Source organism: Octopus sinensis, unplaced genomic scaffold (assembly GCF_006345805.1).
Source record: "Octopus sinensis unplaced genomic scaffold, ASM634580v1 Contig10970, whole genome shotgun sequence".
NCBI lineage: Eukaryota > Metazoa > Mollusca > Cephalopoda > Octopoda > Octopodidae > Octopus > Octopus sinensis.
This window is the reverse complement of record NW_021832232.1, coordinates 266,089-283,693: the sequence shown is the minus strand read 5'-3', so window position 1 is coordinate 283,693 and position 17,605 is coordinate 266,089. Positions and strand designations below refer to the sequence as shown.

The 17,605-nt window shown below is 35.8% G+C and overlaps 2 protein-coding genes across 2 annotated transcripts; one reads left to right on the top strand and one right to left on the bottom strand.

The window, feature by feature from the left end:
- Positions 1–6,506: 6,506 nt before the first annotated feature.
- LOC115228796 (tigger transposable element-derived protein 6-like) lies at positions 6,507–7,307 on the bottom strand. Its single transcript, XM_029799283.1, has one exon. It carries the CDS (start codon positions 7,305–7,307, stop codon positions 6,507–6,509), a length of 801 nt encoding a protein of 266 aa, XP_029655143.1.
- A 4,440-nt stretch (positions 7,308–11,747) lies between these two features.
- Positions 11,748–13,906, top strand: LOC115228824 (heat shock cognate 71 kDa protein-like). Its single transcript, XM_029799301.1, is given in 4 exon segments — positions 11,748–11,815; positions 11,850–12,695; positions 12,728–13,021; positions 13,024–13,906. Coding segments are annotated over 4 exon segments (1,995 nt in total). The 5' UTR covers positions 11,748–11,812; the 3' UTR covers positions 13,876–13,906.
- Positions 13,907–17,605: the final 3,699 nt, after the last annotated feature.

The window sequence follows — 17,605 nt, the reverse complement described above, 5'->3', positions numbered from 1 at the left end:
AGAATTCGATCGGATGCGATTACAATAAACATAAAAATAATTTGGTATTTGGTAATTTGATGTATTTCTTTACGTTAACCTCATTCTCTTAGGTCCTACATTCATAGCATGGATAGGCAGATCCATGTCGACGCGCTATCTAGATTCAGTGACCATTCTCTCAACGCATATCGATAACCAGTGTCTCGCCTTGTCTTGCATTCTATCTATGATTTTTCGCAACAACAGTGTCTTGATATATGCATTCACCTTGTCTTCCACTTAGAGCGCCTCCAATTTTTTTGAAAAATTTTGATACTATTCCGTCTCAGGTCATAACGACATTTATGATTTTCACTTTCGCTCGGTGAATCGCCTCTAGTTTATTTGCCGCAGGTCATATTTGTGGAACTTTTCTATTTCGACTTTTTGAGACACTTCTGTGAACTTATCCTCACCTTGTCAAACTTATTATTCGGGATAGCATTGAAGGTTTTTGTCAACTCGGATTTCCACAATTTTGTTGGTGGTAGTAGATTAGACTGAATGGGCTTGCCTTCTTTCGGCAGCATTCCCGGCTAGTGGAGCTTGGCTTTGTGCATTCCCGAACGACCAATCTGGCACTCTCCTCTACGATGAATCGGTAAGGATCGGAATCTCTTTGCGCCTCGGACTAAGGCAATGCGTCCCGAACGTGTGTCGCTGTGGCTGCACTGTTGACTCTTTCGGTCTGCATCCTTTATCGTGCAGGAGGAGTGCCGGACGTTTTCCGAGGCACTCTGCTATGAATGATATCATACAGAGGGCTCTCGACTCGGCGGGATTTCCTTCGGTCCTCGAACCGTCCTGACGGGATGAACCTTTTCCCTTTTGAGGGCGGAAAAGACCTCGTATGGGATGCAACCTGGTGGGATACTTTTTCTGTCTCACATCTAATTCCGTGTGGTCTGGAGGCTAAATCTGCTGCTAAGAAGGCTAAGATTTAAAGCTATTAAAATATTCTGCCCTTTCGGACGAGTTTTTCGTGATGCCGATAGTGGTGGAGACGTCGGGTGCTCTTGGTCCAAAGACTGAAAAGTTCCTTCGCAAGCTCGGGGCCAAAATCTCAATACGCACTCACGATCCTTGGGAGGTGAACTGGCTTTTTCAGCGGTTTTCGATCGCCGTTATCCAGGGAACAGTTTGGCGATTCGCCAGGCACGTCCCGTAGTGCATCGAGATCGTCCCCGTCCTTCAATTCTTTACCAGCCCTCTTTAGGTCTCTATTCAGCGTACCCGGGAGAGTATTTCTTGGTCGCCCACGGAAACGATGGCCCTCAGCTTCGAAATAGTCCTCCATAGCGGCGTTTGTCGGTGCAATTAAATCCATTTTTAGAATGTGTCCAAACAGCCTTCATCTGCATTCGGTAATTTCGAGCGTGATTGGTTTGCTTGATGTTCTGGCATTAACTGTTTTGCTACTCAGCCTTGAATGCCACTTGAAGGCTAGAGTACGTCGGAGGTGATCTCTATGGAAAGAGTCTAGGTTGTCATTGTCTGTAGCGGAAAGTCCCCAAGTTCCGGCGTTATATAGGAGTATAGGCTTCACTAGTGAATTTTATGGTCGTATCCGTCTTTTTGTGCTGAGTTCTTTGCGTTTTAACCAATTTTCCTTTAAGCTGCGTAGTGCACTGTTTGCATGTGTTTTTGCATAATCACGTCTTGTTCGTCTCCCAATAGAGATCCGAGTTTCTTTACTTTTCTCCAATGTTCGTTCAGCTTAGACTTCTGTCTTGCTAGTTCAGTAAATTTTGTTTTCTCCACATTTACATTAAGAAACCACTCAGCAAGTCTATTTGGCATCACCTCCAGTAGGTTTTCCAGAGCATCCCTGTCGGAAGAAATAAAATCCACGTCATCCGCGTATGCCACCAAATTGATCTTTCCTTCATAGTATGATTTTAGTTCTTTCAATGCAGCTTCCAGATATATGACAAACAGTATAGGAGATAACGGGTCCCCTTGAGGTGTTCCAGATGTTGTTTCAAATGGTTTAGAGCACTTGTCTCGTACCCTGACCGATAGATAGGTTTCTGATAAAAGTGCCCTGATCATCCGGATAGAAGATTCATTAAGGAATCCTGCGAGGACTTTCATTAATTTCTGACGATTAATCGAGTCAAAAGCTCTTGACATATCAATGCCAAGAATGTATGTCGCATTTTTGAACCATCTATGGGTCCACACGATGTCAGAAGTCGATCTTCCTTCCCGAAATCCGCTGTTTAAAAGCGGATATAAATAGTTCGGTGCGAGGTTTTATTCTTTCTAGCGTAATGATTACAAGAACTTTCCGTATGATATTCATAAGAATTACTGGCCTCAGATTCTCCACTTTTCCTTTAGCTTTGTTCGGTTTTTGGACAGAGACCAGTATCCCTCGCCCATGGGGTAAATGGTTGTTTGTTTTAAACATTCCGTTGAAGAGGTCCGCAATGAGACATTTAGGTTTTCACTTCCATACTTGAGTAGCTCTGGTCCTAGTCCGTCTGGTCCTGGGTTTTTATTGTTTTTGAGCATAGCACATGCTCTTTCCAATCAGATCAGCACGAATAAGCTTTGCCCATCTAAAAACTTACTATCCATTATAAACGTATACGCACCCCACAGTGGATGGATTGAAAAAAGACCCCACTAAGATAGACTTGTTCTACTCTTGCCTGTCTGAAGCTTATTCTGAACTTGTTTACTCGTCAATAACTATCATTGCTGGCGACCTTAACGCCAAAGTGGGATTACGAAGAAACCCAGATGAAACCTTCATGGGAAAACACGGGAGGGGAATAAGGAACGTGGCAGGAACATTACTTGTCGATTTTTGTCAGGCAAACGGTCTATTCACTTGCAACACTGCATTCATGCACCCTGCAAGACACAAAACTACTTGGACTTATTGCACTAGTGAGGTATTTTCATGATAGTGCATTGAAAGAAGATTTTTTGGTTTGTGAAGAATTAAAAATAACCACGAAAGGAATAGATGTCTTTAACATTGTTAAAGATTTTTTTATGAAACAAGATTTTAATATCCAGACAATAGGGTCTATTTGTACAGACGGTGCTCCAGAAATGCTGGGAAATATGTCCGGTTTTGCTGGGTTACTAAACAATGAAATCCCGAACATAAGGATTAAGCATTGTTTTCTTCATTGCTATGTATTAGCTGTTAAAATTCTTCCCCAATTGTTGAAAAATGTACTTGACACCACTGTAAAAATTATTAACTGGATAAGAGGTCGTGCTATGAACCATTGAATTTTTAAAACAATTTGCAGTGATCTTGCAACAATCATTCTATTTTATTATTTCATACCGAAATTCGCTGACTTTACCAATGTCAGGCCTTACCCCGCATCTTTGAGTCAAACGAAGAATTAAAATTATTTCTTCATAAATATAATCATGAATTATTGCAATATTTGGAATCCCACGAATTTATTCAGATGCTGGCTTATTTGACCGACATTTTTACTCACATGAATAATTTAAGATGATCTCTTCAATGTACAGATGTTACCATCCTCAAATGCCACGAAAAATGGTTGCATTCAAAAATAAATTATCTCTTTGGCGTCGGCAAATAGAAACATACAATCTCACGAATTTCCCAACCTGAGAAAAGGTGGTCGACAATTCAATGAATCCCATTTTTCGTAAAGAAATTTATATCTCATTTAGAAGTATTGTTCACGTCTTTTGAGGTATATTTCGGAACGGAACAGATCTAAATAATACGGATGAATGGATTTTGAGTCCATTTTCTGAAAATTCTGTCAGATGATCATGAACTAAAAGAAGATCTGATTGATCTTCGAACAAACAAAGCACTTAAAATAGAGTTTCACAATTGTAAAGTGGAGTAGTTTTGGAGTTCAGTAGTGAAAATGTATCCAAAATTATCTCAAAAGGTATTCCATTTGCAACGACATACTTATGCGAGTCAGGATTCAGTTCTCTTTTGGCAATTAAAACTAAATACAGAAATCGCTCGAATCCTGAACATGACATTCGTATTGCGATTAGCAAAAAAGTACCAAGATTTGACTAAATCATTGAAAATAAACAAAAATAAAGAAGCCATTAATTGTTTATAATCTGTCGATCTAAAGACAAAGCTCTTTTCACTGATGCAAGGTCATATGGTGGGTCAAACATTGACAGTGACCACAAAATGGTCACTGCAAGAATATCACTGAATAAACATCTAAACAAAACAAATATCAAAGGGAGTCAGGATATCCTTAGGAAGAGAAAACTCGACTTAAATGGACTCTCAATACAACAAAAGGGAGATAACTATAGGAAATGTCTTGATACGAATTTAGGAAGTGTGGAAACAAATCAACCATTTCCCAAACTCTGGGGACAAATCCAAGAATCAATACGAGGAGCAGCGGAGAAACAGTTCATGGACACAGAAATGGTTACCACATCACCAAATGGAACAACTGAGATATCGCTCCTTGTGAAGAAACAAAAATCTATTTGGCTACAATATTTAAATACGGAGGACAAGCGCATCAAAGAAAAACTTGGTCGGAAAAGATCGAATATTAAGAAGAAAATCAAGAAGTGTGTCCTATATGTCAAATGTTTAATCTCAATTTTAACGATCTTTCCTTGTTTTTTCGGTTTTTTGTTCGACGGAATATTTATTTATTTACCCCGGCCTCTTCAATTGAAGGAAACCGGTGGCTAACAAGAACGAACTTGTCAATGTCGGACGCTCCCAAAGATCCCCGATCGCGATCCGGTGTTTTGAGGAAGCAGAAGGTGGGCCTCGACACGAGAAAAGGTCATCGAGAGAGTGGGAATGCGTGGATTCAGCAAGGCCTATTCTTCGACGATAATTGCGTAGCCCAATATGATGGCCACAGCGGAGACGGGCCAAGTTCACTCGGGGTTCTCTTGAGAGAGAGGATTCGTTGTTGTTTATTGGTGGCGGAATGCATCCCAGAAGCTTGTTTATTCCAAGACATCTGATTGCCTTCGTATCTACCAAGTCGTGAATTCTCTTCTGGGATAACTGAATGCGATAACTGTTCTTTGAGGAGGATTATGATTGTTAAACCCATCCGCAATGAATTGTGTCAGTCTTGAAAGATGGGTGGAAGTGGAATGCAAAGAACGAAAGCCGTGTTGAGATTTAGCAAATGGGAGGAAAGGTTTTGTGATGCTCAGTACTACCCGTTCTGTTATTTTTGAAACCACTGAAATCAAAGAGATAGGTCGAAAAGAAGAAGGGTCAGAGGTATCTCGATTTGGTTTTGGAATAGGGATGATGATAGATTTTTTTCAAAGCATTGGAACCAAACCATGGTTGATCGAGTATTCGATTAAATTAGTCAGAGCCAGAAAGCCATTTGGACCCAGATTTTTTAGATAGTGGATGTCAAGACCATCCGGACCTCTGGAGTTAGAATTTTGCGAGTTAACAACAAGCTGCTTGGTAAGTGATTCTGGGATGTTAATAAAGTGTGTAGAATCGACATTGGAATTATAATGAAATTTTCTTATGAAACGGAGATCCTTTGGGGTAGGAAGGTGACTAATTTTTGCATAATGACAAATTAAGATGTTGGCTTGATCCCGAAAAAATAGGACAGATTTTTTAGACGAAATACCGGTGGCATGTGAGAGAGGGCATGCTTGCCTTTTATGAATTTTTCTGAGGGTTCTCCAGAAAACACGGGATCCAGTATGTGGGGATATAGATGTGATAAAATCATTCCATTCTTCATTTTTATGTTTTTTGATTAATTCGTCGATTTGTTTGTTGATTTCTGCTAGATATTCCGCATTTCCATTTATGTATGTCGTCGATTTGGGAGGCCGTGATTTTGGATGAAACCGCGGGGAATAAATCTTTTGTCAGCAGAATGAAGTGTATTAGTAAAGAAAGCAACAGCAGCATCAAATGATCGAAAGAAGGAGCAAGAAAAATTACTAAATATACGCTCAGTGTCATTCCTGAAGGAGTCCCATTTCCTACGTTTGTAATTAATGTAGGTCTTTATAATTCTCTTCTTTGCAGGGAGATGATTTATTTTGATTAGAATAGGATTGTGGGTCGTTGGTAGGTCGTACACGACTGTCCATTTGGTGTCAAGTGCAATGTTTGGGGACCATAAGGTAATGTCAGGAGAAGTGTTTGAATCTCCAGGACGCATTGCGCAGCGGGTGTGTAGATTCGACGGAATAATTTTATAATAGTTTTAATTCTGGATTGAATTTTAAAGTAATTACAGTACGACCCCGGTTTGGGGCAGCATTTTTATCATAGTGCCCCAAAAAGCGGGGGTGCCCCAAAATGCGAGGGTAAAGATTTTTTGCTTTTATTTTCTCCTCAATAGATTTTTATTGCATTTTAGACTATAAATTAAAATTATTTAATATTAATAAAAATTCTAACATAGTCCTTTCTTAATAAAATTTAAAAATTTTAATAAATCCAACAAAAATACTATTAAAAGTAATCAGTAATTTTCTCACCGAATTGGTTTTTTTTCAGTTCTCCTGATAGGTTTTTTTCTAAATTCGTAGTAGATTTTCAAAAATTGTGGACATGTACTGAAAATATTATCTTCTAGAGAATTCACGATGTTTATGATTTCTTTAATTGATGATTTTTTAGATTCATATCCATCATAAGTAATTTTGTCCTCAATAATATCTGTCGAATCCATTGAAATAACATCTGAAATCACGTCATCTATTAATTCTTCGTCCAACTGTACATTATCCGAAATTTTTGATCTGTTTTCATTTATTTTCTGCCAGCAATTAATTATCGTTGTCTCTGACATCATTTTCCATGCCTCCCCGACAACTGTAATGACTTGTCTAAGATTGACATTATTCAAATTCAAATCAGAAAGCTGTTCTTTTTCAAATATAAGAGTAAAATCAATCAGTTTATTGAAATAGAGGGACTTGAAGGATTTTATTATTCCCATATCTAGGGGTTGAATTAAAGCGGTCGTATTTTTGGGAAGAAAAAGTAAATAAACATTGGAATATTCTGTATTTCTGTGACAGCTCGCATTATCCAGTATTAAGACAATTTTTCTCTTTTCATTGATCATATCTTGATTTACTTTCCATAACCATTTCCCAAAAATATCACTAGTCATCCACGAATTTTTTGATGCAGCATATAGTACTCCGTGATCCTCAGCGTTAAAATTTTTTAAACACCTAGGAGATTTGAATTTTCCAATTAATAGAGGTTTTAACTTTTCACCAAGTGCATTACAACAAAGGAGAAGGGTAACTTTCTCTTTGCTCATTTTAATTCCATTGCATTTGTCATTAAATTGAACAAAAGATTTCGACGGCGTTCGCTTTATGTATAAAGCTGTTTCATCACAGTTAAAAATATTTTCACTTCCTACAGTTTCCAAACAGTTGTCATAATCAGCAAAAAAATTGGAAACCGTAGAAAGGTCAGATGAATTCTTTTCTCCACTTATAGTTTTAAATAGCAACTCGTGTCTTTTCTTGAACCGGTCTAGCCATCCATTTGATGCCTTAAATCAGGTGTTCTCAACCGGGGGCGAATCGCCCCCTAGGGGCGAAAATTTTGTACAAGGGGGCGATAATTTTGTACAGGGGGCGATAATATATTTAATAAAAAATAAAATTTATATTTATTAAAAATTATTTAATTAGAATATTTTTAATGGCAAGCCTAATAATTTAGACTCAAAATTTAATGAAATTTTGTCAACATGATTGATTGCAAAAGAATAATGAAAACATTTGAAAAAAATTATTGCTTTATCGACATAATTTTTCTAAAATCAGTTTGGAAACATTTCACAACTATCTGAGATAAGTAAATATTTTAGTCAAAACAATATTTTGACATATTGTCAACATTTGACGGAACTAGAAGCGGATATATCTCTTAGATTCAAAGATTTGTTTGATTTGGAATTTGAAGCATGGATGATTGATCCGTTTTCATGTGTGCCAGAAGATATGAACGAAACAATCCAAGAAGAGATAATTGAATTTAAATATAATGAAGAATATATTCACAGATTTCAACAGGATGGTATCTCTAAATTTTGGCAATCAAAAGATCTACAAATGAAATTTCCAAATTTATGGAAGGAAATGAGTAATGTACTATTGACATTCCCTACCACTTATTTGGTTAAAAGTGGATTTAGTTTTGTCAATCATAATACACAATGTGAAAAAAATAGACTGGAAGTGTGTTATAGAGGCGATATACGCCTAAAGTTGAGCAGAATTAAACCCGACATAGAATATTTAGCGAGTAAACATCAATATCAAGGGTCTCACTAATAATTTTTAATAAAAATTCAATTTTTTACATTTGATTTATAATTTTATATTTTGATTTTTGAGTTATGTACAAAAAACAACCAATTAAGGGACAATGCCAAAAAATTTTTAAATTGTAGGTGGACAAGGGGGCGATAACATTTCAAAGGGGGGCGACAAAATATCTAAGGGGGCGATGAACAAAAAAAGGTTGAGAATGCCTGCCTTAAATGATTCATAATTTATCTTTTTAGATAATTTTTTTGCAATCAGTTTTAAGATAGTTCCAGAAATTGGAAGAAATTCATCTCTCAGACGTAGAAAAGTTTCAAAAACTAATCTATCTAATTCATTATTTGGATCATGTGATTCCTTGATTCTATCGGATTCAGTTAATCCCGCGTCAAAATAATAAACAAAATTTTGTTTAATGCGAGAAATAGTACCTGTAATTAATAATTAGTTAAAAAAGATACCTTTGCTCGTTTTATACTTTTTAGCAAGATCTCTTTCTGAAAATTGACCATGTTTTATATCTTTAGCGATTTTAATTTTTGTTTCATAATTAATCTTTGAATTCTTTTTACGAACCATACTAAAGTCAAAATAAACACGTGAAATAATAGTATTAATTAATAATTAATAAATAAACTAACATTTTGTAATTAAATAAATTAAATAAGTGCCCCAAACCGGGGTCATCAAAAATAAATAATAGAATGAAAAATTTACTGTTTTCAAAAACTGCCCCTAAAAGCGGGGGTGCCCCAAAACCCGAGGGTGCCCCACCCATGGGGTCTGCCCCAAACCGGGGTCGTACTGTAATTCCTCTTTAATATATTTTTTTCTTCTTCTGGCTTCGATAAAAAAGGATTAATCATCCAAGATGGTATTTCTAATTCAAGAATATCTTGGAATTGAAGAATCAAATCTTTTTTATACTTAATAAATGTTGCAAAAAGTTGTTAATATCTTCATCAAATGTTTGATAAATTGATTGGAATTAGGGAATATTATAATAATTTTTTTTCCAAGTTATATTTATACAACTTTATTTTTTGAAAAATATTTGAATAATTCTTTTACAATCTATTAACGTCACATACTTTCCCTGAAGTTCTAATGAAATTTCATTAAATTTTCCAAAAATCCACGTCAAATAAATAATTTCTTTCTTTTCAATACAATTAAATCTGCTAAATTTTTGTCACCCTCAGAAGTTAGAAAATTCACCATTGTGTCAAATAATATTAAAAATCGTTCTAATGCATTTCCCTTTGATAACCATCGCACCTATAAAATAAAATTGGAAAATATAACCTCAGCGTGAACCACAAGACGTTGGCATTTAAATTTATAAAAAATTCCTTTGATAATGGACCACACTGCTTATTGTGTAATAAATCATTATCAAATGATGCAATGAAACCGTCCAAATTGTTGGATCATCTTAGAAGAAAACATTTAGATAGACCAATCAATTCTAATAAGATATGTCAGGTTAATCTTGTTAAATGCTTACTTTTTAAGATATTTTGACGATCATGCTATTCTTACAGAAGATTTATTTTTCGTCAAATATTTGGAAACTGATAATACTGGATTTTCTATTTTTACTATAGTCAAATTATTTTTGGATGAGAAAAAGATTTCTTATGAAAATTTGGTTTCGACCCCCTACGATCGATCTGGGCTGATTTGACCCCCGAAGCGACTCCCGGTTGAGAACCGCTGGTGTAAACAATTAAATTATTTAAAAAAATTTACATTCATTTTTTATTTAATTAAATCTTCCATGAATTAAATATTCATGAAAATTATGAAAAAGTAAGAAAGGATATTTAGATTTACGAAATAGACAAAAATGGAATCATTTTCTTTTTAAAACTTCCACTTTTCCAATTCCTTCTTTGCAAAGAGCACGTGCTTGGCCAATATTTCGTCTCAAACGATCCATCGCGGTTCTGCTTCCTGCATATGATGGCAGTAAGTCGTTGTTTATATCCCCAATTGCGGATACAATACGCGCATATAGTCGTTGCATTGGGCCAATATTTGACTCAGGAATGGTTTCAGGCTTATTTGTAATAACAGTGGGAGTGTCGATTGATGATTGAACTTTTGTTTCGTTAGATTTTGGTGTATATTCTGTTCCCAGATATATTATTTCATCTGACATTACTATGAGCTAAATGAGAATGTTATGAATCAAGGTAAACTTAGGTTATGAAAAAATGTATAAATAACACACCAAACCGAAATTTTTAAATTAAAAATTAATTCTAAATAATAAAAAAATTATAATAAACTAAAAAACAGACATACAATTTTATTGGCAAAACAGTCGAATACTATTCATTAAATAGTCCCTCGAAATAAACAATAAAACCACTCACGTGGTTATCCACGTGTCATCATTGTAATTTAATTAGTTAATTAAATTTCGTAAAAAACCGATAAAATTACTATGGTAATCTAAATCTATAAAATGGGCGAATTTTAAGGAATTTTAAAAATATTTGTCCTCAAATTGTCTTGAGAAAGTCACATCACGCCTGTGACCTACTTTCCATCCGAACGAGCCAAAGGGAAATTTGAGTTTATATTTTCACAAAACTCTATCAATAATAAGAAATAGAATTGTTTAGCTGTTCCCTCGCCGATACAGCCATTTGATCTCATGAGGTCTTTAGTACACACAGAGAGGTAAGTTATCAAGATTGGACAGGAGAAAGTGTCGGTACATGGACAGTCCCATTCTAGACATTTACTCTTTCGGAAAGGGAAGAACGTAACTTCATCTGGGCTTTTAAACTATTTAACTATGTAACTAAGTCCTAAATCTTCGGGATAACCAAGAGGTGGCACTCCACACTAATTCTCTGAACTCAGAAAAGATGCAATTTGCCGTTTCTTGTTGAATAGATATACGGCGAGCATATTTTCTAGTCTTTTTAAGAATAGTTGACTGTATATAGAGAATTATTTACACCCAGCTATCTTAAATAACTATAGCTATGTTTTGTAACCAGTCTATTCTATATTATTATACACAGAATGAATAAGGTTGCAAAGAATAAAATATTTTCGACTCGTTTCACATAGAAAATTCTCAGAATTTCCACATTCTTTATCAATTTTTTATGAACACTAAATCTAAAGGATACAAATATCAAAAATTTATTCAGAAGGCACTTTTACTTTCCGTAATTTTCCATGGGATTTTACCAGTGGTATACTCCATGTTAGGTTCTTATTTAAAATTGGTTTAAAAGCCTAAATTATAGGAAGTATTTTTAATTTTAGGTTAAATTATTTACAGAGATTAGAAAATTATAAATTTTTTATATTAATTAAATATTATAAATATATATTTAATGTTTGACAATGGAAAACCTTAAATCGATAACTAATAAATTCATACTCGATTTTTCCAGCACATTCTCTACAACGTTTCCTTTAAAAGCGTTACGGCAATTTAATATCGCAATACTTGTTAATGGTATGTCACTTTCTTTAATTTTAATCCATAATAGACTTCTACTGGAAAAGTAATTGGAATTGACCTCGGTACAACCTACAGCTGTGTTGGTGCCTTTATCAATGGCAAAGTGGAAATCATTGCCAATGATCAAGGAAACAGAACAACCCCTTCATATGTCGCCTTTAACGAATCAGAACGACTGATTGGTGACCCAGCCAAAAGCCAGTGTGCTGTAAATCCCGAAAACACAATTTATGATGCTAAAAGACTTATTGGCCGACCTTTTGATGATTCTTACGTGCAGTCCGACATAAAAAATTTCCCCTTCAAAGTGGTCCGCAGCAGCAGCGGAGGATGCAAAATAAATGTCGTTTACAAAGGACAACAGCAGTCTATAACCCCTGAAGAAGTTTCTTCCGCAGTTTTGGGATTAATGAAACAAACCGCTGAGTCTTTTCTGGGGTACAAAGTGACCAGTGCAGTTGTTACTGTGCCGGCTTACTTCAATGATGCACAAAGAACGGCCACTAAGGATGCTGGATCGATTGCTGGGTTGAATGTGCTCAGAATTATCAACGAGCCAACTGCGGCTGCAATTGCCTATGGGTTGGATAAGAAGATAAGTGGAGAAGAAAATGTGCTGATATTTGACCTTGGCGGTGGAACATTTGATGTTTCGATTTTGACTATTGAAGATGGAATTTTCGAAGTAAAGTCCACAAATGGAAATACTCATTTGGGTGGCGAAGATTTTGACAATAAAATGGTCGAATATTGTGTCAATGAGTTCCAAACGAGGCAATCTGTCGATATTTCCAAAAATAAGAGGGCTCTCCGAAGACTGAGGACTGCCTGTGAACGAGCAAAGAGAACATTGTCGAATAGCACGACGGTGTGTGTTGTGGATACATATTTTAGGCCTCGATTGAGATTGATTCATTGGCTGATGGAAAGGATTATAACACAACGATCACCAAGGCTCGATTTGAAAGTCTTTGCGATTCTTTGTTTAAAATGACTCTCAAGCCAGTGGAGTCGGCACTTGCTGATGCCAAATTGGACAAATCCAAAATCAACGAAGTTATCCTTGTTGGAGGGTCGACCAGAATACCCAAAATACAGACAATGCTTGCTCAGTTCTTTAATAATAAGGCACTGAACAAATCAATTAACCCTGATGAAGCTGTTGCATTTGGAGCTGGTAATAGAGATGTGGTATAGTTGTAGCTGTCCAGGGCGCTGTTTTGGGGGGCGAACAGAACGAAGATGTTCAGAAGCTTTTGCTTTTGGATGTTGCACCACTTTCTCTTGGAATTGAAACTGCTGGTGGAGTAATGACTCCGTTGATAAAAAGAAATGTTTCCATCCCAACGAAGCAGACTCAGACATTCACAACCTATGCAGACAATCAGCCAGGAGTGTTAATTCAAGTGTTTGAAGGAGAGCGGTCAATGACCAAGGATAATAATGCTCTTGGAAAATTCGAACTCAGTGGGATTCCCCCTGCGCCTCGAGGCGTTCCTCAAATTGAAGTCACATTTGATATTGACGCAAATGGAATTCTCAACGTATCCGCAATGGATAAAGGAACTGGAAAAGAAAATAAAGTTACCATTGCAAATGAACAGGGACGTCTGAGTAAAGAAGAAATCGAGAGAATGGTCAACGAATCTGAAAAATTCAAAGAGGATGACGAGAGGATTAGAAATTTCGTAACCAAGAAGAACGAAATTGAAGGATTGTGTTTCAGCTATAAACAGACAATAGCCGATGATAAGAACAAAGACAAGATTCCTTCTTCTGACCGTGAAAAACTTGAGAGTTCATGTACGTCCACTCTCTCCAAACTGGACACTCTCAATCATTCTAATTCTAATATTGAGGAACTTGAAAGCATTATGAAAGAATTGCAAGATGTGGCAACTCCTATTATGACAGCTATGTATCAACAAGGTGGAGCTCCAGGAGGAATGCCTGGTGGCATGCCTGGCGGTTTCCCTGGTGGATTCTCTGGTAATGGTTCAGGTCCTGCGCCATCTGGTGATAATTCCGGACCAACTATCCAGGAAGTCGATTAATTAGTTTTTAAATCACTTTTGGTTTTTTCAATTCAGGACTAATTCTATTTGCTTTTCTAAATTCTGTACTAAGTTCTTCTTCCAGATTTTAAATTTGATAAAAAAGGACTAAGCTTTGGTGAGAAATTCTAAATCCATAGATTTGTTAAAGATTTTTTAATATCTAGATTTACCAACATTTTTAATCTGCGATATTTCACTTTGTGGTCAAGAAATAATAAAAACTTTTCTTAAACCCATAGATATTTTGAAGACCTAATTAATATCTGGATTTATTCGACTTAATTTTTAAATGGAAGGGAGATAGCTGGTTTGTCCAACAGGAAATAAAAATCTTTTCTGCATTACTCAATGTATAAATGACATTCTAATGACATTTTTTCTGATCAGAATTTTTCTGATAATTCGATTTTTTTGATTCATTTGAGAATACGCTTTTAAGGTAATTATTGACAAATCATAGAAAAATTTTTTCAGACATATTTATATCGCCGAAATGAGTGATGTTTTTATCACACATTTAACATCTGAGATTCACTGACTTAACGAGAAATATATTCTACTTGAGTGATACTCTTGTAGATAAAATGATAATAAAAGACCAGTCGAGACTGCCAGAATGATTATAAATAAAATTAACTTTGAGTTTTAAATTACATTTTGTAACAACCAAGAAATTAGAGTCTTGTATAGAAATAATATCTCAATTGCAGAACTTTTTTTATAGAAATTGGAAATAGATTCTTAATTAGTCTTTTGTAGCCTTTAATTTGGAACAAATAAGATAATTTTTAAGAAATACTAGGTGACTATACCATTTCCTATACTAAATGGGATTAACGTCAAACAAAGTGAAATTAAGGTCAAACTATGTGGGATTAACGTCAAACAAAGTGGGATTAAGGTCAAACAAAGTGGGATTAAGGTCAAACTATGTGGGATTAACATCAAACAAAGTGGGATTAAGGTCAAACTATGTGGGATTAACGTCAAACAAAGTGGGATTAAGGTCAAACTATGTGGGATTAACGTCAAACAAAGTGGGATTAAGGTCAAACTATGTGGGATTTAACACCAAAAATTCTTTTTTTAAAATTTTATGTTAACCATATCTGCTCTTTTTTAAAAGCTCCCCTTCGGATTTTACAGTAAATGAGTCCTAGATTTGAGATGCATCCAATTATATTGTTCTCGTTGTTCTCGGGATATTGAGTTCAAGTGCTGTTTTTTTCCAATCTCCACCTGATTCTGCAGCTGAAATTAAATGTATTTTATTTCTATGCATTTGATTTTTCTCTTCCAATGATTTACGTGGCATTTTTATTTGCTGCGTCGAAATATAATATAATTTCCCACTTGCAAAACCGATTTTCATGACCGCAAATTAATTTTCTTGATTGCAAAATGACTTTCTTAACCGCAAAAATCATTTCTTACTTGCAGAAATGAGTTTACTGACCGCAAATTAAATTTCGTACATGCAAAATAGAGTTGTAAATGGTATATTTATAATAAACGTAATCCACTTAGTTTGACGTTAATCCCACATAGTTTGACCTTAATCCCATTTAGTTTGACGTTAATCCCACATAGTTTGACCTTAATCCCACTTTGTTTGACGTTAATCCCACTTTGTTTGACCTTAATCCCACATAGTTTGACCTTAATCCCACTTTGTTTGACGTTAATCCCACTTTGTTTGACCTTAATCCCACATAGTTTGACCTTAATCCCACTTTGTTTGACGTTAATCCCACTTTGTTTGACGTTAATCCCATTTAGTATAGGAAATGGTATAGTATTATTTAGGCACATTCTTATGCTCGGACGAAAAGAAAAGTCTTCATTTTCATTAGATTTTATTTTGTTGAGTTAAGCTTATATAGGTAGTCTGCACTTTCACTCACTTAACATGAAAACAATGATTTTATCTGATTTCCCGGATTTAGAAAAAAAGCCAAAGACCTTTTATAATCTTAGTTACAAATAATCAGCATCGCCCTGTAAATAAAAATCGATTTCCCGATGTTCTAATTGAAGCCTGACATTTTAAGATGTCGATATTACGGGGAAATGAATGAATTTTGTTTTTTAGGTTGAAAAATCAAATCTTTCAAATCTCTGAAGACTTTAAAGACTAACAAAAATAGAATTCAATCTTGAATCTTTTTTGTCGTCGTCAACTACAGTTCCCGTTGATCCAATTAGGAAATAAAATTATAATCCTCTCGTCATCCCCTTTCCTGCTTCCGTAGTGCAGGCCGTGCGCCTTGCCATAGTGAACTGAATGACATTGTGAAGAGATTCCTCGAAGCCTCCGGGGTGCCGTGTGTCCTCGAACCTATCGGTTTGGACAGAGGTGACGCAAACGCCCTGACGGCTTAACTACATTCCCCTTTGAGCAGGGAAAATGCCTTATATGGGATTCTACCTGCTGTGACACATTCTCCAACGGGAACCTAGCCATGTCGACCGTCAACCCAGGCTTCGCTTCTAATCACGCTGAAGATCTTAAAATCCGGAATTATGGTCACCTCACTAGTCTTATTTTCACGCCGTAATAATAACGTCACTAGCATAAATAAGCACATTTGTCGAGATGCACACACGTTTTGGAAAGTCTGCCATGTACACGTTAAACAATAATGGGCTGAGAACTGAGCCTTGAGATACTCCTCTTTTTCGGAGAATGGCTTTTCAATCTTGACCAACATATTTGACAAAGGAGATTCTCCCATTCAAAAAAAACTCGCTAACCATCCAAGAGTTTCTGCATTAATTTTCAAGATTTTCCAGTTAGAAGGAATGACAAACACTGTCAAAAGCCTTCGACACATCCAAACACACAATACTGGTCGATAAGCCAGAATCTCTTGCCTTAGATACTATTGAATTCAGTCAATAGATGCAGTCAGCACATGAACGGCCCGGCGAAAATTCCACTGATCGTGAGAGAGTCAGCGATTTTTTTATATATGCAGTACTAGCCATATAGATGATATTTTTCATTATCTTTGATGTAGACCAAATTAGGCTTATAGGCCTATAGCTCGAGGCTTCTTCTTTAGGTTTCTTAAGTTTTCGAACCATTCGAACTTCGGTTTTGTATGACTTTTGAACATATCCTCTCTGAAGGCTGGAATTGAAGAGGTTTGTAAGCAGAGACATCAGACAATTCGGTGCATGCTTAAAACAGGCCATTGGAATCTTGTCATATTTTGAGGCCGCATTTTTGGCTGCCCTTATTGCTTCTTGGGTCTCAGACTCACTAATTAAGTAACGTTTCAATCTGCTTGTGTATTTTACTCAAGGAGGCTTTGGGTGGTTCTCAAACTTTTTTGCCTTGCGTACCCCTTGCCAGCTAAATAATTTTTCGCGCACCCCTTATCGATTTTTAAACAAATTAAGGAAAAAACTTATTTAATTAATGAGATGGATGGTTTTGTTTATCAACCACTAATCAATCGATTTCTGGATCCTTTGACGAAAGACACACCCGAATATCATGAACAACACTCAGCCTTGCAAGATGAACTGATTTTAAACTAAACAACAATAAAAATCCTTGTTTACAGAGATATTTAGTCGGAAACAAAAACAAAAAATCGATTATATAAAATCCGATTTTGTGATATTTTGGCAGCACTTTTTATTTCAGTAATGAAATAATAATTAACCAGAAAATAACTTGTTCTTTTATGTTTTCGGATAGATCTCGTATTCTACTATT